The 24440-nt window shown below is 42.4% G+C and overlaps 1 protein-coding gene across 5 annotated transcripts; it reads right to left on the reverse strand.

Annotated features, from left to right (window-relative positions):
* Positions 1-225: 225 nt before the first annotated feature.
* Positions 226-24203, reverse strand: ZNF133 (zinc finger protein 133). 5 transcript variants are annotated; one of them, XM_060611418.3, is made up of 6 exons: positions 23779-24203; positions 22410-22482; positions 11539-11616; positions 4461-4587; positions 4226-4321; positions 226-2145 (listed from the first exon to the last, which is right to left on the reverse strand). In XM_060611418.3, the coding sequence occupies exons 3-6, from the start codon at positions 11569-11571 to the stop codon at positions 401-403; spliced, it is 2001 nt and encodes a 666-aa protein (XP_060467401.2). In that variant the 5' UTR covers positions 11572-11616; positions 22410-22482; positions 23779-24203; the 3' UTR covers positions 226-400. The 5 variants fall into 5 exon arrangements, with proteins under 5 accessions (XP_060467401.2, XP_060467389.2, XP_060467394.2 ...); XM_060611406.3 differs by having other exon boundaries at positions 226-2148; positions 23779-24202; XM_060611411.3 differs by lacking the exon at positions 22410-22482 and having other exon boundaries at positions 226-2148; positions 23779-24202.
* Between the last annotated feature and the right edge of the window lie 237 nt (positions 24204-24440).

Consider the following 24440-nt stretch of genomic DNA (forward strand, 5'->3'; position numbering starts at 1 on the left):
AGGGTTACTGGAGGGAGTGGGGAATGGGCTAAATGGGTAAGGGGCCCTAAGGAATCTACTCCTGAAATCACTGTTGCACTATATGCTAACTAACTTGGATGTAAATTAAAAAAAAAAAAAACAAAAAACAAAAAAATGAGTGGACTTCGGAGTCCAAGGTATCTGCACCACTCCTTATTCCCTATCTTTACAGATGAGTGAATGAGGTGCACAGTCAAGGTCACATATTTGTAAAGAAGCAATGTTTATTAGAACAAAAGGCCACAAAACATGAAGACTTAGTGTGGAGAAAGTGAACTGAGTCAAATGTCCTTTGACCGCTTACGGAACGCATTTCTCTACTTCAATTCAAGGAAGTGTAACAATCTTGATTACTTAGTCCTCCTCACCATCTGCACTTTCAAAGAGAGTGTAAGAGGTCGGGAGACTGTCCGGAACAGGCCTCAGAGTCGGGCGTGAGTGGCAGTTTGTAGTGGACAGATTTCGTCCTCCTGTGTCTGCTGAGGTGGGACTTCTGGCTGAAGCCTTGGCCGCACATCTTGCACACATAAGGCTTCTCCCCCTGGTGTGTCATCTGATGTAAGATGAGGCGTGACTTCTGGATAAAGCCCTGGCCACACTCTCTGCACACGCAAGGCTTCTCTTCTGAATGTACCCGTTTATGTGTGATTAAAGCTGACTTGTTGCTAAAGCCTAGTCCACACTGCCTGCACATGTACGGCTTCTCCCTCGAGTGTTTCCTCTTGTGCCTGATGAGACCTGCCTGGTGACTGAAGCCTCGCCCACACTCCCTGCACACGTACGGCTTTTCCCCTGAGTGTGTCCTCTGGTGTGCAACGAGGTTTGACTTCTGGCTGAAGCCTCGCCCGCACTCCTCACACACCATGGGCTTTTCCCCTGAGTGTGTCCTCTGGTGTCTGATGAGATTTGACTGCTGGCTGAAGCCTCGCCCACAATCCTTGCACACGATGGGTTTATCCCCTGAGTGTATGTTCTGGTGTCTGTTGAGGTGTGACTTCAGACTAAAGCCGCGCCCACACACCCCGCACACATAGGGCTTCTCCCCGGTGTGTGTCCGTCTGTGTGAGATGAGGGTTGAATTCTGGCTAAAGCTGTGTCCACACACTCCACACACGTAAGGCTTCTCTTTGGAGTGTGTCCTCTGGTGGTTGACAAGGGTCGTCCTCTGCCTAAAGCAGCGCCCGCACTCCTTGCAGGCGTAAGGCTTCTCCCCCGAGTGTGTTCTCTGGTGGGAGATGAGGTTCGACCGGTCACTGAAGCCCAGCCCACAATCACTACACACAATGGTCTTCTCCTCTAAGTGTGTCCTCTGGTGTCTCACGACAGCAGACTTCTGGCTAAAGCCTTTCCCACACTCCCGGCACACATAGGGCTTCTCCCCTGAGTGTGTCCTCCGGTGTATGATGAGGTTTGACTTCTGACTGAAGCCTCGCCCGCACTCACTGCACATATAAGGCTTTTCGCCTGAGTGAGTCCTCTCGTGTATGATAAGTGTTGACTTCCGGTTAAATCCTCGGCCACACTCCCTGCACACAATAGGTTTCTCCCCTGAGTGGGCCTTCTGGTGTCTGGCAAGGCTCTTCTTCAGACTGAAGCCCTTCTCACACACCCCACACACGTACGGCTTCTCCCCGGAGTGAATCCTCTGGTGACTGAGCAGGTTTGTCATCTTGCTGAAGCCCAGTCCACACTCTCTACAGTTGACCGTCCCAAATCCCAAGACTTCTATCCTCTTCAACAGTCTGTCCGCTTCCTCAGGGCTCCCCGCTGGAGCGGGGCTGGACTTGATTTCCACCCCTTTGATGCCGCTCCTAGAGCTCACTGGCTGCCTCTGGGGTGCCCTGGAGAACGTTCCCGAAGTCCTTTTCTTTGTCTTGCCAAACAGAGGCTTGGGGCCTTCTCTCTCTTGGCCTTCCGCTTTATCACTCCAGGAATCTCGATCAGAGGCTGGTTGCTGCTGCTTCTGGTCCCCTGGGCAGGGGTCCCCTGGCTCGACAGGGGTTTCTGCACACAAGCATGTAAAGACCCAGGGGGGATGGTTACACAGCATGTGTTGCATGTGGAATTTCTGACTGGAAAAATCCGAAGGGCAGAAAGGACACAGGTGGAGTTCCGGCTTTGGTTCTGCTGCAGAGAGAGAAGTTGGAGTCAGAATTGAGACTCAGTGGGGCAGCCTGAGCAATTCTGCCTAGTCTGACGGGGAGACTTGATTCCCTGTTCTTCAAAATACTTACAACTTGAGTGCTACCCGGTCAAGACTTCCTTTAAATCACCTACTTTTCCAGGCTCAGAAAACCCACATCCTGGGGTGCCTGGATGGCTCAATCAGTTAAGTGTCTGACTTCGGCTCTGGTCATGATCTCACGGTTCATGAGTTCAAACCCTACATCGGGCTCTCTGTTGTCAGCACAGAGCCTGCTTTGGATCCTCTGTCTCCCTCTCTCTCTGCCCCTCCCCTTCTCTTGCATGTGTGCTCTCTCTCAAAAAGCAAAAAACAAAAAACAAAAAAACAAAAAACAAAAGAAAACCTGCTACTCAGCCTCTTCTATGTGGCCAGCTATAAAATAGCACAGGTGGTTTTGGCTCTTTAATTTTTTATTAAAAATTTTTTTCTTTTTGGGGCATCTGGGTGGCTCAGTCAGTTGAGCGTCTGACTTTGGCTCGGGTCGTGATCTCGCAGCTCATGAGTTCGAGCCCCACGTCGGGCTCTGTGCTGACAGCTTGGAGCCTGGAGCCTGCTTCGGATTCTGTGTCTCCCTCTCTCTCTGCCCCTTCCCGGCTCATGCTCTGTCTCTGTCTCTCAAAAATGAATAAAGGTTAAAAAAAAAAAATTAACATAAATAAATAAAAAATTTTTTCTTTTTAAGTTTATTTTTTTTGGTAATCTCCACACCCAACATGGGGCTTGAACTCACAACCCTGAGATCAAGAGTCATGTGTTCCTCTGACCAAGCCAGCCAGGCATCCCTCAGCTCTTTAAATGGGGCCAATAGGTAACAGTCTTTCCCTGCTATTACAATTACCTTCTAACAACCACCCACATGACATAAACTGTGTCCACAAGTATTTTCTCTGAGAGAGATCTAACCAGAGGACCCATATGTAAATGTCATGTCTTTCCCTATTTCCCCATGAGGACAAAGGGACAGATGGAAAGAGTGGTCATTCAGGTTGGAGAGCCCCTAGTATAGGAAGCAGCATAAAAACGGTTCAAGAATTGTGCGTGAGATGCCTGGAGGTCCCCCACTCACTAACAAAAATTTATTAGAGGATGACTTTGTGCCAGAATTTCTACAAGGTTTTCAGCAATGGACAACACGAACACAGTCTAGTCCCTCACTGACTTAAAGATGTTCCCTCCTGGTGCCCCTGACCAGTTGAAGCCCTGTTAATTTTCAAAATTAATCTAAATTAAAATTTTCCCAGACATCAATATAAATTTCTTCTTCTAGCACCTCACGTATACAAGATGTTAACATTGACTGTAATCGTTTCATCAAAGCTGGTTCTAGTCATCTGAATGCAACAAATAACCAAACAATTTGAGAAACCAGGTATTGATTGTACTAGACCAACCTGAACACAATTTTCCTTGATCATTGAACCGAACTTTAAAAACCAACTGTATATACATTTATATCCCAGTATTCTATCCTATACAGAATGTTACTGTATTTGGAAATGGGGCCTGTTACTTAGTTTTTTCTAAAAGTTTTTTTAAAGTTTATTTATTTATTTTGAGAGAAAGAGAGAATGCGTGTGAGAGTGCACAAGTGGGGGAGGGGCAGAGAGGAGAGACAGAATCCCAAGCAGGCTCCACACCATCAGCACAAAGCCCGACGTGGGGCTCGAACTCACAAATTGTGAGGTCATGACCTGAGCTGAAGTCAAGAGTTGGACGCTTAACCGACTGTGCCACCCAAGTGCCCTGGAAATGGGGCCTTTCAAGAGGTAATTAAGGTTAAAGGGGGTCACAAGGGTAGAGGCCTGATCCAATGTGTCCTTACAAGAAGAAGAGGAAGACACAGCCCTGCACTCGGGCGAGGATGAAGGTCTGGAAGGGAGGCCTCGCCTGGCAATGCAAACAACATTCAGGAGTCAGGAGAACGGCTGCCCTCTCCAGCACCTGAGTGATGCCTCCTTTCTCCCACCCCCTGAGCCACCTGAAGCCCTGTGCTCCATTTGCCCAGTCTTCCCCACTCACCTGGACAGGTGGCTGGTGAGCATTTTCTCTCCTCTCTCCAGGTTTCCTTCCCTTGCTCCAGCTGTGTGATAAGTTTTGGTTTAGAAACCGGAATTCCTGTTCACAGGAAAAGAAAACAAGGTGGCTGTAGGTTAATGGGTTCAAGGGCCAACTCAGAAAGCGAGATGGCTACTTCAAGCATAGCCTAAAATGCCCAGCAGCAAGAAGATGAGTCCTCAGAGATTCCAGGGCTTACCCAGTGAGACCAGGTTGCTGTAGTTTTCCAGCATCACCTCCCTGTACAGGGATCTCTGAGCAGGGCTCAGCAGCATCCACTCCTCCTGGCTGAAATCCACAGCCACATCTCTGAATGCCATGTGTGCCTGTAACAGAAAACACAGTCCTGCTCACTGAGGAGCCAGCCTTGCCCATGACTCAGGGTGAGGGGAAGGCAGAGGGTTGCCCTGTGGGAGGCAGGTGAGCTGTTAAGATCCTGCCTTTGATTGTGACCCTGATGCCACGTGTTAAACCTCTGTTGCTATCCAGCCAACAACACTTGAGAGTCTACTACGTTCAAGATCTTGGGTGGGCTGTTTGGAGAATATGTGCAAAAAGGGTCCCTAACTTTTAAGAGCTTTTAATCGAGGCAGAAAGAAGAGGAAATAACGTATAAAAATTAAATGAAAGTAAAGCATAACAGACTTTTTCAGAATTTAAATGATTAAATAATATTACCAATCACGTTAGTATTGACGCATCTGAATGACTAAAGTTTATACAATTCAATAGTGGCACAGGCTAAACTGTAACTCAGTCCTTTCCCTAAATCCCACGGTCTCTTGGCTTCCTTGGATCTGAGAGGCACAAGTGGGTACTGGTGAAGTGCATGGGGTTGAATGTACTACCTGGGTTTGGGGTTCACTTCTGAGGTCAACAAGTGAAATGTAGACAATACTACATTAAATTCACAGCCCCACACTGTGGATGCTCCGGGTGGACTTTCTTGGACACTCAACCTACAAATTCATCTCTACATTTGTTCTCATTCCCCTGCCCAGTTTTACTCATCTCCTTAACACTATTTAAAAATGGAGGACACAGATATCAGGAAAGGTATCCTGAGGCAGCCCCAGGAACTTATCTTAAAGGATGGGTAGGAGTCAAGAGGAGAGGGAAGTGCTACGTATTCCAGATGAAGCATATGGGGAGCAGAGAAGAAGACACTGTGAGCAAAGGAAGGAAGGAAGCCACAACGTGGATAGGGAAGACAACCCGGGAGGAATAAAAGGTAGAATACAGAATAGGTGGAGTGTAGCAGTCTGTAGAATTTTTCATTTTTATTGTAAAATATACATAACAAATATTTTACTATAGCTACCATGTTAAATGTACATTTCAGTAGCATTAAGTGTACAACCATCACCACTCTCCGTCTCTAGAACTTGATCATCATCCCATGCTGAAACTGTCACCATGAAAGAATAACTCCCTCCTCCTCTCAAACCCTGGTAACCACCATTTTAGTTCCTATCTCTATGTATGTGGTTATTCTCCACACTGCAAATAAGTGGAATCACACAATATTTGTCCTTTTGTGTCTGGCTAATTTCAAGGTTCATTCATGCGGAAGCACAAACTCAGAATTTCCACCCTTTTCAAGGCTAAAAAAATACTCAATTTTATGTAAATACTGTTCATCTACTGATGGACATTTGGTTTGTATTCACTTTTTAACCACTATCAATAATACTACCTTGCAAATTGGTATCTAATGACCTGCTTTCAATTCCCCGGGGTATGTACCCAGAAGTGAAATTACAAGAGCAAATGGTAATGTCATGTTCACTTTTTTCAGGAACCAGTTTTCCACAGCAACTACATCATTTTACATCCCTACCCGGCAATGCAGACGTGTTTTAATTTCTCCACATCCTCACCAACACTTGTTGCTTTTTTTTGATGACAGCCATCTAATGGGTGCAAAGTGGTATCTCATTGTGGACTTAATTTGCATCTCCCAAACGACTGGTGATGATAAGCATCTTTGCATGTGCTTATTTGCCATTTGTATAACTTCTTTGCAAAATATCTTCAAGTTCTTGGTCCATGCTTGAATTGGGGTGTTTGTATTTTCATTGTTGTTGGGTTGCAGTTCTTTATATATTCTGAATATTAATCACTTATAAGTGATTTGCAAATATATTTGCACAGAAATTTTAAATTTTGATGATCAACTTATCTGTTTTATTTCTTTTGTTGCCCGGATTTTTTGTGTAATGTCCAAGAAATCATCACTAAATCCAGTTTCATGAAGCTTTTCCCTTGTTTTTTTCCAAAGAGTTTCATAGTTTTAGTTCCTATCTTTTAGGTCTTTGATCCATTTTGAGTTCATCTTTGTATATGGTGTGAGGTAATGGTCCAACTATATTCTTTTGCGTGTAGGTATACTGTTTCCCCAGCAATATTTATTAAATAAGATTGTCCTTTCCACATTGAATGGTCTTGGTACTCTTGTCCAAAATCATTTGACCATATACATAAGGTTTATTTCTGGGCTCTCTGTTCTATTCCATTAGTCCATAATTCTGTTTTTATCACAGTACCACACAGCTTGGATGACTGCAGCTTTGTAGTAAACTTTGAAATCAAGAAGTGTAAGCCCTGCATGTTTGTTTGTTCCCTTTCAAGACTGTTTTGGCTATTCAGAGTCCCTTGAAATTTCATATGAATTTTAAGATGAACGTTTCTGTTTCTGGGGAAAAAAAAGTCATTGGGATTTTGGTAGCGATTGCACTGAATCAACTTGGGTCCTATTGTCATCTTAGCAATATTAAAATTTCCATTCATTAATTTGGTGTCTTTCCATTTCTTTAATTATTTCAGCAAGGTTTTGTACCTTTCAATGTACAAATCTTTCACCTCCTTGATTAAGCTAATTTTTAAGTATTTTATTCTTTTTGATGCTATTAAGTTTTTCTTAATTCCCTTTTTGGATTGTTCATTGTTAGTGTGTAGAAATGCAGCTGATTTTTGTGTGTTAATTTTGTTTCCTGCTATTTTGTTGAATTTGTGTATTAGTTCTAACAGATTTTTGTGTGTCATTTGCAAACAGATAATTTTACGTCCTTTCTGATTTAGATTTCTTTCTTTCTTTCTTTCTTCCTTCCTTCCTTCCTTCCTTTCAACTTTTCTTGCCTACTTACTCTGGCTAGAACTTCCAATACTGTGTTCAACAGAAGTGGCAGAAGTGAGCTTATTTGTCATATTTAATCTTACAGAAAAAAGCTTCCACCATGGAGTATGTTAGCTGTGAGTTTTCCACATATGGCCTTTATTATGTTCAGGTAGTTTCCTTCTATTCCTAGTTTATTGAGTATTTTAATCATACAAGAGTGCTGGATTTTGTCAAATACTTTCTGCATCAGTTGAGATGATCTTGAGGTTTTTGCCTTTCATCTGTTAATGTGGTATATTTGCTGATGTTTATATGTTGAAGCATCCTAGCATTCTAGGACTAAATCCCACTTGGTCAGTGGAATTCTTTTAATATGGTGTCTAATTCTATACAGCAACATAGAATCCTTTTACTAACATAGAAAAGCATATAATTCTTTTAATATGCTGAATTTGGTTTGCTAGAATTATGTTGAGAATTTTTGCACCAGTATTCATAAGGGATTGTTGGCCTGTAGTTTCCTTTATTGTCTTTTTCTGGCTTTGGTACCACGGTGGTGCTCACAGAATTAGCTAGGTAGTGTTCCTTCTTTGTTTTTGGGGGGAAATGTTTGAGAATTGTTTTTCTTTAAATGTATGGTAGAATTCACCTGTGAAGGCATCATGTCCAGGGCTGTTCTTTGTTGGGAGCTTTTGATTACTGATTCAATCCCCTTACTATTCTATTAAGGAATTTTATTTCTTAATGATTCTGTCCTGAAGTTATTCTGTTTCTAAGAAGCTGTCCATTTTATCTAGGCGATCCTGTTTGTTGGGGTACAATAGTTCATAACAGTCTCGCATAATCCTCATTTCCACAGAATCAGTAGTAATGCCCCACTTTTGTTTCTGATTTTAGCAATCTGAGCCCATTTGTTTTCTCAATCGAGCTAGCTAAAAGTTTTCAGTTTTGGTAAACTTTTTGAAGAACCAATTTTTTTGTTTTATTGATTTTCTATATTTAACTCTGTTCTTATCTTTATTATTTCTTTCCATCTGCTACCTTGGGTTTAGTTTGTTCTTTTTCTAGACTCTTAGGTTGTAAAACTACATTGTTTCCTGACAATGTTTTTCCTTTTCAATATACATATTGTAGCTATAAATTTCCCTCGTAGCACTTCTTTTGCTGTATCCCATAAGTTTTGGTATGCTGTATTTTGTTTTTATTTGTTTATAAATAATTTTTAATGTTTATTTCTTTTGAGAGAGGGAGAGAGAGAATCCCAAGCAGGATCCATGCTGCCAGCACAGAGCCCCACACAGGCCTCAATCCCATGAGCCATGAGATCAGGACCTCGGCTGAAATCAAGAGTTGGACGCTCAACTGACTAAGCCACCCAGACGCCTGTGTTTATAAGTATTTTCTAATTTCCACTGTGATTTCTTCTTTGGTCCACTGGTTGTTCATGAGTGTGTTGTTTAATTTCCACAAATATGCGAACTGTCCATTTTCCTTCTGTTATTGGTTCTTAACTTCATCCCACTGCGAGAGAAGATACACATATGTTTTAAATAAATCTACTGAGACTTAATTTGTTGTGTAACATATGGTCTATCCTGGAGAATGTCCCAGGGGTACTTTGTTGTCAAGCAGGGTGTTCTGTATAGGTCTGTTAGTTCTGGTTAGTTTATTGTGTTCTTCAAGTCCTCTGTTTCCTTACTCCTGTCTGGTTGCTCTATCCATTGTTGAGGGTGGGGTATTGAAGCCTCCAACTATTGCTGTAGAACTGTTGATATCACCTTTTAATTCTATCAACTTTTGCTTCATGTATTTTGAGGGTCTGTTATTAGGTAGGTAAGTATGCAGAATTTTTATATCCACTTACTGCACTGAACTTTTTATTAATGTATAATGTCTTACCTTTGTAATCTTGTTTGGCTGAAAATCTATTTTTCTCATACTGGTATAGACACCTCTATTCTCTCTTGGTCATTATTTGCATGGAGTATCATTTGCTATCCTTTTGCTTTCAATGTATTTGTGTCTTTGAATCTAAAGTGAGTCTCTTATAGACAGTGTATAGTTGGATCATAGTTTTACTGTTGTTATACATTGTGCAAAATCCTGTGTTTTGACTGGAGGGTTTAATACGTTTACATACTATGTAACTTCTGATAAGAAGGGACTTCTGCCATTTTGCTATTTGTTTTCACATGAGTTGTAGCTTTTCTGAACATCATTTCCTGTATTACTGTCTTGTTATTTAGTTGATTTTAGTACATTAAATTCCCCTCTTATTTCCTTTAGTGTACATTCTATATCTATTTTCATTATAGTTATCACAGTGATTAAATTTAACATCCTAAAGTTGTAAGACCCTAATCTGAATTGATATCAGTTTAACTTCAATACACAATTCTTCTCTCATATAGCTCCATCTTCACCTCCTGTCGTTATTAAAGTCATAAAATTACACCTGTATGCATCATGTATCCAAAAATATAGACTCACAATTGTGTTTTTTTGCTAAGGCATTAGTCTCTTAAATCACGCAGAAAAGAAAAAGTGTAGTAAACCAAAGTGACAATAACACTAGCTTATATAAGTGCAGATTTATTTATTTTTACTGTAGAACTATTTTTTCATATAGCATCAAGTAACTGTCTAGTATCCTCATACTGCAACCTGAAAGACTCCCATTAACATTGCTTGCAAGGCAAGTCTAGTGGCTGAAAACTGTATCACCTCTTATTTTTCTGGGAATGACTTCTCCCTTACTTTTGAAGGACAGTTTTGCTGGATATAGAATTCCTGGTTGACAGGTTTTTTTTTTCTTTCTTTCAGAACTGAATATATCAACCCATTGTCTTCTGGCTTCGAAAGTTACTGATTAGAAATCTGCTGATTTTAGAGGACAGTTTGTATGTGACACACTGCTTCTCTCTTGCTGCTTTCAAGATTCTCTGTTGCCTTTGGCTTTCAAGGGTTTGATTACACTGTATTGTGGTGTGGGTCTCTTTGATAGCTTATCCTACCTGGAATTTGTTGAGCTTCTTAGTTCCTTTTTAAGTTTTCTCTTTACTGATATTTCCATTTTGTCCCAACATAATTCTCTTGACTTTTCCACATCTTCCTTTAGCCCAGAGAATCTTTAAGACAGCTCTTTTAAAGTCTTTGTCTAGTAAGTCCACCATCTGGCCTTTATCAGGGAGTTTCTATTGATTTATTTTTTTCCTTTGAATGGACTGTACTGTCCTGTTTCTTTGTATGCCTCATGATTTTGCGTGTGTGTAAAACTGGATATCTGAATCTTTTAATATGGCCGCTTTAGAACTCAGATTCTTCAGTATTTTCTGGATTTTAAAACTGCTGTATGCCATCTGCACTGAGATTCAGCCTAAGGTGTAAACTTAGGGTTTCCTCAGGTCTTTCTTATGCTTTTCTGATCCTGTGCTTTTCCATAGGCATGCATGGTAACTTTCTAAATAACCTGTATGTGCAGTTCTTTTGGATGTTCTAGTCTTAAAATGTCTGGCTCCCAAAAGGGGAAAAAGGGAAAAAATAAAGGGGAAAAAAAACCATGCCAGGATCTAGTTCTTTAAATCCCCTACTTCAGTCAGAAGGAGTTGTAACAATGGTGCCCATTTCTGTAATCAGAAGCAGCAATCAGAGCACAGGTCCTCGATATTTGGAGGACAAGGTCCTTACTGTCCACCCTGGCTTCCACAAGCTGTCAAACTGCTCCAGGTACACATGCATGCATTTCTGCCATGGGGATGGGGGTGGGCGATGGTTACTGCACTAAGAGCTGAAACTGACTGTTCCAAGCATTCCTTTGGAAGCTGCAAGCATTCAACTAGACTCCAGAGTTCCAAAATATTACATTAGACAGATTCTGGGTGCTTCCCACCTCATCATTTTCCCTGATGTCACTCTCAGCTTGTAAAAGTTTTAAAGCTGAAGAAAGGAATACAGACTCTATCCTGTCCTATAGAACTGTGTGTTGTTCAGAGTTAGCCACTTGGTGAATGACTTAAGTCATGGGTCGAACAGGTTTCAGGTAAGGTAAGTCATACCTCCAGGACTAATGCTAGATTCTGCCAGGTATCATCAAGGCAGTCAGGATAAGAGAATGTGTCCATCCTGAAACAGCCAGTATGGAAATACAGAAAACACTCACCATTACCCTGGCTTTCCGGGACCCTGTGGCCATTTTTCCTGGTATCCCTAAAGAAGGATGATATCTCAGAAGGCAGATCTGGGTAAGGAAAACAGAAATGAAAGGGTGTCAGGTGGAAATACTCTCCCCATCAGTGAGGCAGGGCCTCACTTGGGGGAAGGGGGAAGTGTAGCATGACGGGGAATTTAACAGTCTGATTCCCTATCAGGGCCCTGGAAAAAGGTCCAGGGAGCCAAGCCTTCAGCAGGGTCAGTTCCAAACTCTCCTGATCAAAACAAATTAAACGTAAAAGGAAATTTCTGAAGCCATTTATTTGGCAGTAGGTGATGTTAAATGCAGTATTATGAATTTGAAGAGTTGTGAACATGGTATTCTGGTTGTTCTTCCAAAGAAATACATATTAAAGTATTTATGGATGAAAATGATTAAAAACATTTTAGAAAAAAATGAGACAAAAACAAGAAACAAAGATTGCAACATGGTGATGGCTGTTAAAGCTGAGGCTTTATTATAATACTCTTGCTTCTTTTGAACATGTTTGAAAGTCTTCTGTTAATAAAGAGTTATTTTAAAATTCTTAAACACCACCAAAAAAGCTTATGCAATATGGTAAAGCATTAAGAAGTGTTAAATCAAGATGATGTACATAAGGATGGTAATTATGCTACTGTCTCCTTTATTTTTGCGCTTTCTCATTAAAAAAGCAAAAAGTATACGATTTTTCATTGGATAGCCAGGACAGAAAAAAACACAACACTGTATTGAGAACAAAATTAGCAAAATTGAAAGCAATACCTGGGGACAGAAACTGGTAAGAATGAAGTATCAATTCTAAAAGAATCAAGTATGACAACTCAAATTAAACTAATAAATATTATGACTTGGATGAAGTGGTCAGGAAAGAAGTAAAATAAAACTGCAAATCACTCATAAGGAAAGTCAGAAGACATTTTTCAACAAATGTATTTTTGTCGTTTAACTTCATTCTATTTAATTATACAGGCAATTAAAATCTGTTAGTGTTAGAAAGAATCCAGAGTAGTCTGAAGATTATAAAGGAAAAAGTTCAGTTCTCTTTCTGGACTCTGCCCCAGGCCCACCTGCTAACAGGTAACTGCTGTTAACTATTTCATGAGTACTCTTTGATTTATAATCTTATCTCTTCATTTTCATTCATATTTGGGTACACGTGCAAATAATGTTACTTTCCTATAAATAAAAACCATCTGTATAATTCTTTGACTTATGTGCATTTAATATTTTGGGGTTATGTGTACACCAGTACTCACAGACCTAACTCAATTCTTTGATTATTATTACTTTATTAAAATGTTTGTTTATTTTTGAGAGAAAGAGAGAGAGAATGTGCAAGCAGGGGAGGCACAGAGAGAGATGGGAACAGAGGATCTAAAGCAGGGTCTGTGCTGACAGCAGAGATGTGGGGCTCAAACTTGTGAACTGCAAGATCATGACCTGAGCTGAAGTTGGAAGCTCAACAGACTTAGCCACTCAGGTGCCCCTTATTTTTTATGAGAGAGAGAGAGAGAGAGAGAGAGAGAGAGAGAAAGCACGAGTAGGGGAGAGGGGTAGAGGAAGAGAGAAAGACAGAATCTTAAGCAGACTCCACACTCAGCACAAAGGCCAATGTAGGGCTCAATCCAAAGACCCCGGGATCCTGACCTGAGCTGAAACCAAGAGTCAAACACTCAACCGACTAAGCGACCCATGCGCCCCTACTCCACTCTTATTGATAACTCATACTATGTCCATCAGCAGACCACATTTTCTTTAACAAAGTGTTCCTCTGTCAACTGACAGACTGTAGTGTTTATCACTAGAAATTTAAAAGGAATACCTTTTTGCAAACATGTCAGTATTTCTGTATGAGTGCTAAAGGAGTGTAATTACTGGACTTAATACCAAACATATGCTCACACTGCCAAATTGCCCTCCAAAGGCCGACCAATTTACAATCCCAATGACTACACAATAAGTGTGCCCCTTTCCACACTTTTGGTAACACTTGATTCATCCAAGGGATTCTTCAAGTAAGATGACTATAGGAAAACAGTTGTACACATGCAAGAGTTTGAGGAATTCTATAGCCATGAGCTCTTTGTGAGGAATCTACTGGAAGATGAACATTAGACATAATAGGACAGGACAGGGAAAACCAGGTAAAGGCCTGATAGTGAGCATTTAATATACATAATTGTAGATCTAGCACTAAATGGTGGGTAAGAGTGGGGAAGAAAAATATATACTAATGGTAGAAGGCCTATGTGTCCAGATAAAGTAGAAATGCCACTAAAATGGGAGAAGAGAAAAGGCAATAGGGAAGTAGAAAAAGTTTACTGAATGTTGCATTAGGTAGGAGGTAAAGGGAAAACAAATGAAACCATAGAATTTCTAAAAACAATGAAAACACTATGGATGTGTGAGATTTATTTAAAACAGTGAGGTGAGGGAAATGTATAGCTTTAGATATTTCAATAAAAACAAGAACATAAATTAATGAACAGAAAAAAGTATAATAAGTGAAATCTTAACTTCTTAAAAATTAGTGAAATAAACACAGCTATTTTAGGAAATGAGAAAATATAAATATTCAAAATAAGAAACCACAAAGGGGAAATACTTGACTCCAGTTTTTTGAAGTGTCAATGTACTGGGTTTAAAAAAAACAACCAACTAATTGTTTTCACTTGCCTTCTACTCCAGAAAGTAGGAGAAAAACAAAAACTAAGAAAAGCAGAAGAAAATGTCTTTTTTTTTTTTTTTTTTTATAAAAAGAACGAGTAGCATTAGATTCTGATACTGAGGACAGCTTCTATCAAACTAACCCTCTTACTAACAACTATAAACCCTACTCAAAATATAAAAAACAACTATTTGAAGACACTACAACCAGAAGCAGTCAGAAACCAGAAGGGATACGATCCTTGAAAGGAAGGACGCACATGGGGTAAGACCTGTATTTAACTGTCTTTTCATTTAAGGGCGCTCCCTAGTACATGTGGCACATGGGGAACAGATCAAGAGTCTGTGGCTTCCAGACCTCCTGGAAACCATATGGCATAATCCTAGAAAAGTGGCAGCAACAAAGGATGGAGCCTCAAATCTACACAAGCCCCTCCCACAGTTGGCTGAATACATAAGGCAAGACAACAAAAAGCTAACGTGGATAACAATGGATGGAAGGTCAAATGAGCTGTGCAGGTGTCTGCTACTGTTCACAGGTGAGACTGAGTTCAGAGCTTGAGGCCAATCAAGTAAAAGATTGCTAAATACCTTAGATAACCTTCTACTGAAACACAGGTAATTTACACAAAACATACATCCTGTCAGCATACCTAGACAGAGAATATTCTAACTTCAAATTACTTGTAATAAAAATAAATAAGGCATAAAACACTAAACCAGTGAGCTATCTCTTATACTCCCTACACAGAGCCAACGGGGAGCAGAAGAGGAGCTAAGAGGGAAACTACATGAAAGAGAGAAAAGAGGCACTGTGTGGACTTAGTTGAGAGGAAACGACCGCCCAAAAAGAAAAGCTACCATATATGAGAAAATACTGATAAAAGGGAAAGGACTTAAAAAGGGTAGGCAGACGGAGCACAGAAGTCTCGGGAAGGTACAGCTCCAGGGGAAAGGGGGATCACAAGCAAGGAAAAGGCACCTCTCGGCAATGTCAAGATAAAGGGAAAAATAAGCAAGGGGGGGGTGGGATACAGGGTCTTGCAAAACAGAAGAGAAAGAGGAAGAGGAAGAAGAAGGAGGAGGAGGAGGAGGAGGAGAAGGAGAAGAAGGAGGAGGAGGAGGAGAAGGAGAAGGAAAAGAAGAGGAGGAGGAGGAAGAAGACACAATATCTCCTCCTCCTGCAATCCAGTAAAGAAACCATACTAGCTACACAGACAGAAGAGTTTTCCTGAACTAGAAAATTAGAAACACACTAGATCTTATTTACTAGATTTCTGTCTACAGAAATGCAGATGAGTAGTTCTCCTGTATAGAAAACCAAAACAGAAAATGAGAATCCAAAGTTCAGCTAAAGAAAATTCTACCAAAAACAAGTGACACAGAAATAGCTGTAATAAAACACTCTAAGCTGAGTTCAAGATCCTCAAACATTTGGGCATATGAGAAATCATCTTGAATCAAAAATTCAAATTTGTACCTATGTTATGAAAATGGATAGAATTAAACTTATTGTGATACATTTCCCAATATATACATGTATCAAATCAATATGTTGCACACCTTAAACTAATGCAATGTTATATGTCAATTATACTTCAACAAAACTGGAAGCAAAATTTGAAAGCTAAAAACAAAAATGGGCCAAAAAGAAAAGAAACAAACAAAATGAAAGTTGATTGAACTTCAGAAAGAAATGAAACTAAGTTACAAGATACTGAAGAAGAATAGATTGAAATGAAAACAGGATGGGCACTTAAGTGTAGCAGGAAAACCACTTAAGAGAATAAAAATGAAATAAAGAATGGGTCGGAGAGAAAGTGGTTGAAATGGAAAACAGACAAAAAAAGGATTATCACCCATATAATTGTAGTTCCTGAAGAAGAAAACAAAAACATACAAACAAAAAAAGGAAAGAGAATACTTAAAACTATAGTCCAAAGGGCACCTGGGTGGCTCAGTCACTTAAGCATCTGACTTCAGCTCAAGTCACGATCTCATGGTTGGTGGGTTCGAGTCCTGCGGCCGGCTCTGTGCTGACAGCTCAGAGCCTGGAGCCTGCTTGGGATTCTGTGTCTCCTTCTCTGTCTGCCCCTCCCCTGCTCACACTCAGTCTCTCTGTCTCAAAAATAAATAAAACATGAAAAAAAAGTTTTTTTAAGCTATAGCTCAAGAAAACTTCAAAAATAGATGACCTGCATCTAAATATGAAAGGGCCTACTTCTGAGTACCAGGGAAGTTTACTCACAATCACCAACTTCAAGGTATCTACTGGAAAAAATGGTCAGGCTTTTAAGAACAAGACTCCTAAGTGATTCCAAGCAAAAAATTTACCAGACTTCCATCATAATGATCAAAATCATCATTCAACTGTTGGGCAGTGCTCAGAATGTACAATGGTGCAGCCACTATAGAGAACAGTATAGTGGTTGCTCAAAAAATTAAAAATAGAATTATCATGTAATCTACCAATTCCACTTCTGGGAATATCCTAAAAGAATTGGAAGCAGGGACTCAGACAGATATTTGTACACTTACGTTTTGTTTTGTTGCGAGAGAAAGCATATGTGCACGCACAAGCACGAGTAGGGGAGGGACAGAGAGAGGGGGAAGAGACAGAATCTTAAGCAGGCTCCATGCCCAGTATGGAGTGTGAGGCAGGGCTCAATCTCACAACCTTGAGATCATGATGTGAACTGAAATCAAGAGTCAGACACTTAACCGACTGAGCCACCTAGGTGCCCTGTACACTTATATTTATAGAGCCACCTAGGTGCCCTGTACACTTATATTTATAGCAGTATTCGTAATAGCTAAAAACATGGAAACAACCCAAGTGTCCATCAACAGATGAATGGATAAACAAAATATGACAGACACACACATGGATATTAAAAGGAAATTCTTAGAAAGGAAGTTTTGACACATGCTACAACATGGATTAAACATTAAGTGAAACAACCCGTTAGAAACAAAAAGGGAAACACTGTATGATTCCACTCATATGAGGTACCTAGAGTAATCAAATTCACATGGACAGAAAGTTGAAGAGTGGTTGAGAGGGGCTCAGGGTAAGGGTAAATAGGGAGTTATTGTTTAATGGATACAAAGTTCCAGTTTGGAAAGGGAAACAGCGAGGTGAGGGAAATGTATAGCTGGAGATTTTAAACACACCTAACTTAATCAGGAAAAGAGAAAGCATAAATATCCCAAATAAGAAACAACAATGGGGAAATAACTACCAAATCACCAAAACACATTTTTTTAAAAGTCATTTAAGAGTATTTTTCAGATCTCCATAAAATAATTATACACCTAGATGAAGTGCATAACTTCTAAGGAAATATAATTGACCCTAAATGGTCACGAGGGAATTCAACCAAACTTTCAAACCAGAGTCCCAGTGCTCTAAATACTGTCCGGGAGCACTGAAAAATGAAGGGAACTTCCTTATTCTATTTATAAAACAACTATAATGTTGACACCTCAACTTGATGGCAGTTCGGAAAATTAAAAATTAGGCACCTGGGTGGCTCAGTCGGTTCAGCATCTATCTGACTTCAGCTCAGGTCATGATCTCACGGTTTGTGAGTTCAAGCCCCATGTCGGACTTGCTGCTGTCAGTGCAGAGCCTGCTTCAGATCCTCTGTCCCCCTCTTTCTCTGTCCCTCCCCCACTTGCACTCTCTCAAAAATAAAACAAAACATCAAAAAATTTTATAAAAAAATTAAAAATTAAAGACCATTATCACTTATGAATTTGGAGCAAAATTCTAGAAATATCAGCTAAGAGACTCCAACACAACAATAAGAAAATATTTCACCAAGACAAAGTGGGATTCCCAGAAATTAAAGATTGGGTCAATATTAGGAAATCCATTGCTATAATACACCTTATTAATCAACAGATCTAAGGAGAAAAACCAAGTGTTTTTATGCATGCTAAAAAATTATTAACAAAACTCAGCACCCATTCCTTACTTAAAAAAAAAAAAAACTCAAGAATATAAGATTGAAGGATTTTTAAAACTTTTTATTTTGAACTAATTTTAGACTTACAGAGAAGGTACAAAAATATCAGTTCTCATATAACCTTCATCCAGCTTCCTCTAGTGTTAACATCTTAGAAAACCATAGTACAATGATCAAAACCAGGAAGTTAGCATTGACACAATACTATTAACTAGACCACAGTCCTTAACCAAATTTTGTCAGTTTTTCACTAATGTCCTTTTTCTGGTCCAGGATTCAAATGAAGTTCCCACATTGTATTTAGTTGCCATGTATGTTTAATTTTCTCCAATTTGTGACAGTTCCTGTCCTTTCTTGTCTTTCATGAACTTGACACTTTTGAAGAATATCTCTCAATTTTGGATTTGTCAGATGTTTTTTCATGATCAGAAGGAGGTTAGTTCATTTTTGGCTAGATTACTTGAGAAGTGATGTCATGTCCTTTTCAGTGCACTGCATCAAGGGGTTGATGATACTCATATGTCTCATTACTGATGATATTAACCTTGATCTTGATCACTTGGTTAAGGCGATGTCTGCTGGGTTTTTATAATTAATAAGTATTTTGGGACAGATACTTTGAGATCATACAAATATCCTGTTTCTGTTCAAACTTCCACTCACTAATGTCAGCATGCATCTGTGGGACGTGTCTGCAAGACATATTACTGTGGTATTTACCAAATGACAATGTTCTAGTTCCCTTTTTGATTCTAAATTCGTTAACTGCTCTGTAAGCAAGAGCTGTCCCTTCTCCCTCATTTTTAAATTTATTCAATTATTTATATCAGTATGGATTCATATCTTATCCTATGAGTTACAAGAGAATATCATCACTATTTTCTTGCTCAAATTATTCCAGCTTCAAACATCGGGAGCTCTTGCATGTTGGCCTTGTTCCTGTTTTAACCAATAAATGTGGCACAAGTGACACTGTGCCAGTTACTGATTTAGGTCTTAGGAAGGCTGGAGAGCTTATGTTCTAGGGAGGCCCAAGATACCATGCAAGAAGTTCAACTCCTCTGCCAGAGAGACCATGCAGACGCCCTGATACTACATGGAGAGAGTGAGGCCCAATTGTCCCAGCTGACCCCAGCCTTCTAGTCAACCCATAAAGGGCCAAATATGTGAGGGAACCGTCTTTGAGGTTCCAACCCACACAAGTCCCCGAGAGACTGTGGCCACAACCAGATCTATAACTCACACAGAGCAGAAGAACCACTAAGCTGATCCCAGAGGATACAAAGACTTGTGAGACATTATAGCATGCTGATTCTTCTAAGCCGCTAAGTTTTGGGGGGGTTTGTTCTGCAGCAATCAATAATCAGAACCCTTCCAGACATGCTATGGCGTCTTCCTCTTCAACCTACTTAATGACAGTAGCACCTTCCCTCTCGCCCATGTGCCTACTCAGGCACCAGGACTACTTCCCCACTTGCCACATCAAGCCCATTACCTGGGCCAACCGGTTCCATCTCCAAGAACTCTCTCAACCCCTCCCACACCAGCTTATCCCACACCAGCTGGGGTAAGACAATGGTCACGGTCTCTCCTGATAGGGTCTGCAGACCCTCTCCCAACATTCCAGTCGGCCTCATCCATTCCTACCAGAATTGGCTCCATATACATATGGCTGGATCGTTCATTCATTCAGTAAAATATTTATTAAGCTCCTACTGTACGATAGGCACGATTCAGACACTGGGAATACAAAAGTGAACAAAGGAAAAAAACCTGCCCTCATTGACACGAAAGTCCAGAGGAGGAAGATGGGCATACTCAATTAATGAATAAAACACACAGGATGCCAGGAAGTGATGAGTGAGGTGAAGACCAATATGGCAGGGAAGGAGCAAAGTAACAGAAGCAGGGTGGGGTTCTGAAATTGTACATAACGGTTCGACATGGCCTCTCTGATAAGGCAACAGAGTAGAAATCTGAGGGATATGAAGGAGTGGCCAAGCGGGTAGCTCTGAAAAGCGACAGTTCACTGTGCTTGGTGTGCTGAGCATCGCAGGTCAGAGACAGTGCACAGTTAAGGTACAGAGTTCACTGTGGCTGGGGGGCTGTGTTTGAGACCGCGTTGGGGAGATAAAGTTCAAGTGTAAACACGGGGCGGGGAGATGAGACTCAGCTTTGCAGGATACTGGTTTTGACTTTGGGATAAGAAGCCATTGGAGGGTTTTGAGCAAATGCATGACACAATTTGATTGACATTTTTTAAAAACAATTTTATTTTTTTAATTTAAATGTTTATTTCTGAGAGAGAGAGAGAGAGAGAGAGAGAGATTGTGTGGGGGGGAGGGGCAGAGAGAGAGGGTGACAGAGGTTCTGAAGCAGGCTCTGCACTGGCAGGAGAGCCCAATGTGGGGCTTGAACTCACAAACCGTGAGATCATGACCTGAGCCAAAGTCGGATGCTTAAACAACTGAGCCACCCAGGTGCCCTGACTGACATTTGAAAAGATTCCTCTGGGGGCGCCTGGGTGGCTCAGTCGGTTAAGCGTCCGACTTCAGCTCAGGTCACGATCTCACGGTCCGTGGGTTCGAGCCCCGCGTCAGACTCTGGGCTGATGGCTCAGAGCCTAGAGCCTGCTTCCGATTCTGTGTCTCCCTCTCTCTCTGCCCCTCCCCCGTTCATGCTCTGTCTCTCTCTGTCTCAAAAATAAATAAACGTTAAAAAAAAAAAATTTGAAAAGATTCCTCTGGTTGCCATACTAATATAGTTTAGGGGGACAAGGGAAGATGCAAAGGGATCATTCAAGGGCTCTGATCATCCATGTGAGTGAGGTGAAATGGTGGTCCGGGCCCCAGTGGAAATAGTGGAGATTGGAGATAGAGTCCAGATTTGCTTAGTGGGGATGGAGTGTAAGAGCAAGAAAGAGCCAAGGGTGACTCCAAGGGTTTGAGCCTGAGCAATCTGAAGGAAGGAGATGCCATGTCCCTGCCCCTTATTAGAGCTTATTAAACTCCCTGAAAGAGTGGTCTATACTCCACTTGGGTGGAGCACGTTTGGGAGGTGACCAGAGTTTATTGTCGGACACATTAAGTTTGGGATGCCCAAGAGATACCCAGGAGGAAATTCGAAGCAGACAGCAGGAGACTAGAATTTGGAGAGGAAGGCATGGGTCTAGGCTGAACCTCAAAGATGGCATTTAAGGCCTGGAGAGGAGACGGGGTCACATGGGAGACAGTATGGCTGGAGAAGATGAAAAGTCCAAGAACCGAACCAGGGCCTTCCACAGTAGGGATCTGGGAGAAGGGAAGCTGGCAAGAGAGAGGAGGAGTGACCTATGAGATAGGAGGAAAACCCGGAAACCAGGAGCAACCAATGTGGAAGGGTATTTTAAGGAAGAGCACGTACGCAACTATGTAAAATGTTGCTGAGAACGGACTATGGCTTTAGCCACAGGGAGAGCATGGGCACCTTGACGACAATGTGTTTCAGTGGGGAGGGCCAAAAGGCCTCATAGGAACATTTAAGAGATGAAGAAAGGACAGACATGGAGACAGCAAGCAGAGGCAATTCTTTCAAGCTTAGCTCTGACGGGGAGGAAAAACACAGAGCAACAGCTGGAGGGGGAAATCATGCCACTTCTCTGCTCCCTGCTGCCCTCAGATCAAGGCCACACTCACTAGCTTGTCATTGAGGACTCATTCCAATAACACCGAACCCACACCTTTCCAATCAGATCTCCCCTGTGAACTTCCTTCCCAGCCAGCAAGAACGACAACTCTGTGCCTTCACACTGCATCACCCGCTTAGTCTAATTGGGTGCCCAATCCTCCAAGAACTACATCATGATCCAGTGGGACAGTTGGACAGTCACAGTGCAGCCTGGGAGCCCAAGAATCCTGAGAGTGTCGACTGTTCTGCTGCTGACAAGGACACTGGAAGTACTGCCTGGGGAAATCCGGGAATGTTCTACAGTGGGATGGTATCTGAGCTCAATCAACAGGGTTTATACTGAAGCAGAGAGGCATGGAGAAATCAAAGGGGTCATGAATGAGGGCACAAGGTCTGAAGAAGAGTCCCTGTGAAAACTGTCACCCTGACAATGGGACTTCTTTCCTGGGGATGGGACATTGTAGGACACAAGGTGCAAAGCTGAGCAAAGAAAACCCACTGTGGTTCGGCAAGCAAAAGGTAAAGGGTCCCCACCTGAAGCTGGATTGTCAGGAGCCCGGGAGTCCTCTCTTTGCCCACCAGGCAGTCCTCTCTGGGCAGGCAGGGGCTGCAGGGGGCAGAGCAAGAACAAAAAAACATTCAGAGTTACAGGAAACCCTCATGCTCCAGTAGGGTAGGGCCTCTTCCAACCTTCCTTCCTTTAAGGAGGAATGGACCTATCACAGAAGAAAAGACTGTGCACAGCTTGCTGGGAACACAGCTTGCCCTGACACGCTGCTGACACTGAGCAGGAGCTGATCCTCTCTCACCTTTGTTCTTAGTAAGAATAGTACTTAGTGGGCCCTGAGTATATACGAGTATACACCAGAGACTGTTCCAGGCACTGTGAGTTTTACCTTTCTCCTCACCCAGTGAAGTACAATTTATTATCTTCATTTTACAGATGAAAGAATTGAGGCACAGCAAGGTCAGTCTCTTACCGGAGGTGGCACAGCAATAAAATGACTGAGCCTGGATGAAATCTGGCTGCAGAGGCCATATTCTTAACCAGTGAGGGCAGTGATGGTGAATCTCTGTGGGTTGCAAGGATTCTCAGTGTATCCATGACAAGAATCAAGAATGCTCCTTGGGTGATAAGCACTGAATTTGAGTAATGGGTCTAAGGAATTCTATCTACTTCTGACTGTTTGAAATTTCTCCATAAAAAGTTAAAATGAAACTTAAAATTCCAAAGCCCGTTCACACCAAAGACGTGGGAATCTGGGATTCCTGTGGACAATGACGATCCTCGGACCTTTGAAAAACTTGCCCAGTGGACCCTGGCCCGACCTCTTCCTCCAAGGCCGGAACCCAAGGGCGACCAGCCAAATTGAGAGCCTAGCATCGCGCCAAAATGGCCACTCCACACCCAGTGCAACTCGGGCACGTCTGGCCAAGCCAGCCTGCCCATCGTTCCGCCGCGGCAAAGCTGAGGGGTACACCCGAAAAAAGACGATCAGCACCCACCCACCCAAACCCCAGACACGTGGCCCCAGGGACGGCTCCCACACCACCACCTGGGAAATTATCAGACCCCCAAAGCCTACTTACTAAACTCCCCGCAAACCCGGGGAGTTGTGACACGAGCGACCCCCTCTCTCAATATCGCGATTTCGACCAAGGCCGAACCTGTCCCCACCCACAAGAATCCCTGAACGAAAGGCCCAAGCTCAGCACCCACCACCACTGGACTTTGCCGTTGAGCTTCCTCCACGTTCCTCGGAGATGCGCGCCCACACCCCCAAAATAAGACATCCGGGAGAGCACGGCCTGAGCCACGACAGCGTGTCCCCACACTACCTCCTCTCCCCGCCATCTGCACCGACCCCAGCCTCAGCCCAAAGACCAGCCTTTCAGGACCTACCTTTCCGCGCCGGGAAGGGCACAGTTGCGGCAAGGGTCCCACGGGAGCCTTACTCGCCAGCACCACCAAAGAACAAGGGGTCACTCCAGCCACCAGCTGGGGACCTACTTCTGTAGGGCGCCGGGACTACACTCCCCAGCATCCTCGGTGTGGCGCCGGGACCACACTTCCCAAGATGCTCCGCGCAACCAGACGAGCGCTGACATCCCTCGGCTTCCACTGCCCTCCCAGGCAGCCGTTTCTGTGTAATGTGCCCGGTCACTGTGGAGAATGACCACTGTGGCACCTGGATCCCCGGTCTTTTTTCTTAAATCCGCGTCCACAAAACATGCTTCCCGGGTGAAGCTTCTCGACCTGCCGTGACCTCTTCTCTAACGCCTCGGCCTCAAAGACTACACTTCCCAGTGACCCCTACTGTGACTTCCGCAACCGGTGCCGGCCCGCCTCTCGGTGGGCGGAAATGACGCGTCAAGGGGGAAAGATCGGTTTGCCTTCTGGGATTGGCTGAGGTCGGCGGCAGTTGGGTGAAGTCGCCCTTCTCCAGCGGCGGGGTTGCACACCACGGTCGGGGGCGTTCAGTGAGCGCCCTGCAGGCGTGGTCTCGTCCAGCTCACATGCCCTTTTAACTCGGTTGAGGCCCATGGAGGGTGGAAGCTGAGAGA

This window comes from Panthera onca, chromosome A3 (genome assembly GCF_046562875.1).
Source record: "Panthera onca isolate mPanOnc1 chromosome A3, mPanOnc1 haplotype 2, whole genome shotgun sequence".
In the NCBI taxonomy this organism is placed as follows: domain Eukaryota; kingdom Metazoa; phylum Chordata; class Mammalia; order Carnivora; family Felidae; genus Panthera; species Panthera onca.

What these genes read in the sequence shown, in the direction of transcription:
- ZNF133 (XM_060611411.3), bottom strand. Translation starts at nt 11,571, where the DNA reads ATGGCCACAGGGTCCCGGAAAGCCAGGGTAATG. An exon ending in CAGCAACCTGGTCTCACTGG is followed by an intron (nt 4,322 to 4,460) that starts GTAAGCCCTGGA and finishes TCCTGTGAACAG; the next exon opens with GAATTCCGGTTTCTAAACCA. An exon ending in CTCACCAGCCACCTGTCCAG is followed by an intron (nt 2,149 to 4,225) that starts GTGAGTGGGGAA and finishes CTCTCTCTGCAG; the next exon opens with CAGAACCAAAGCCGGAACTC.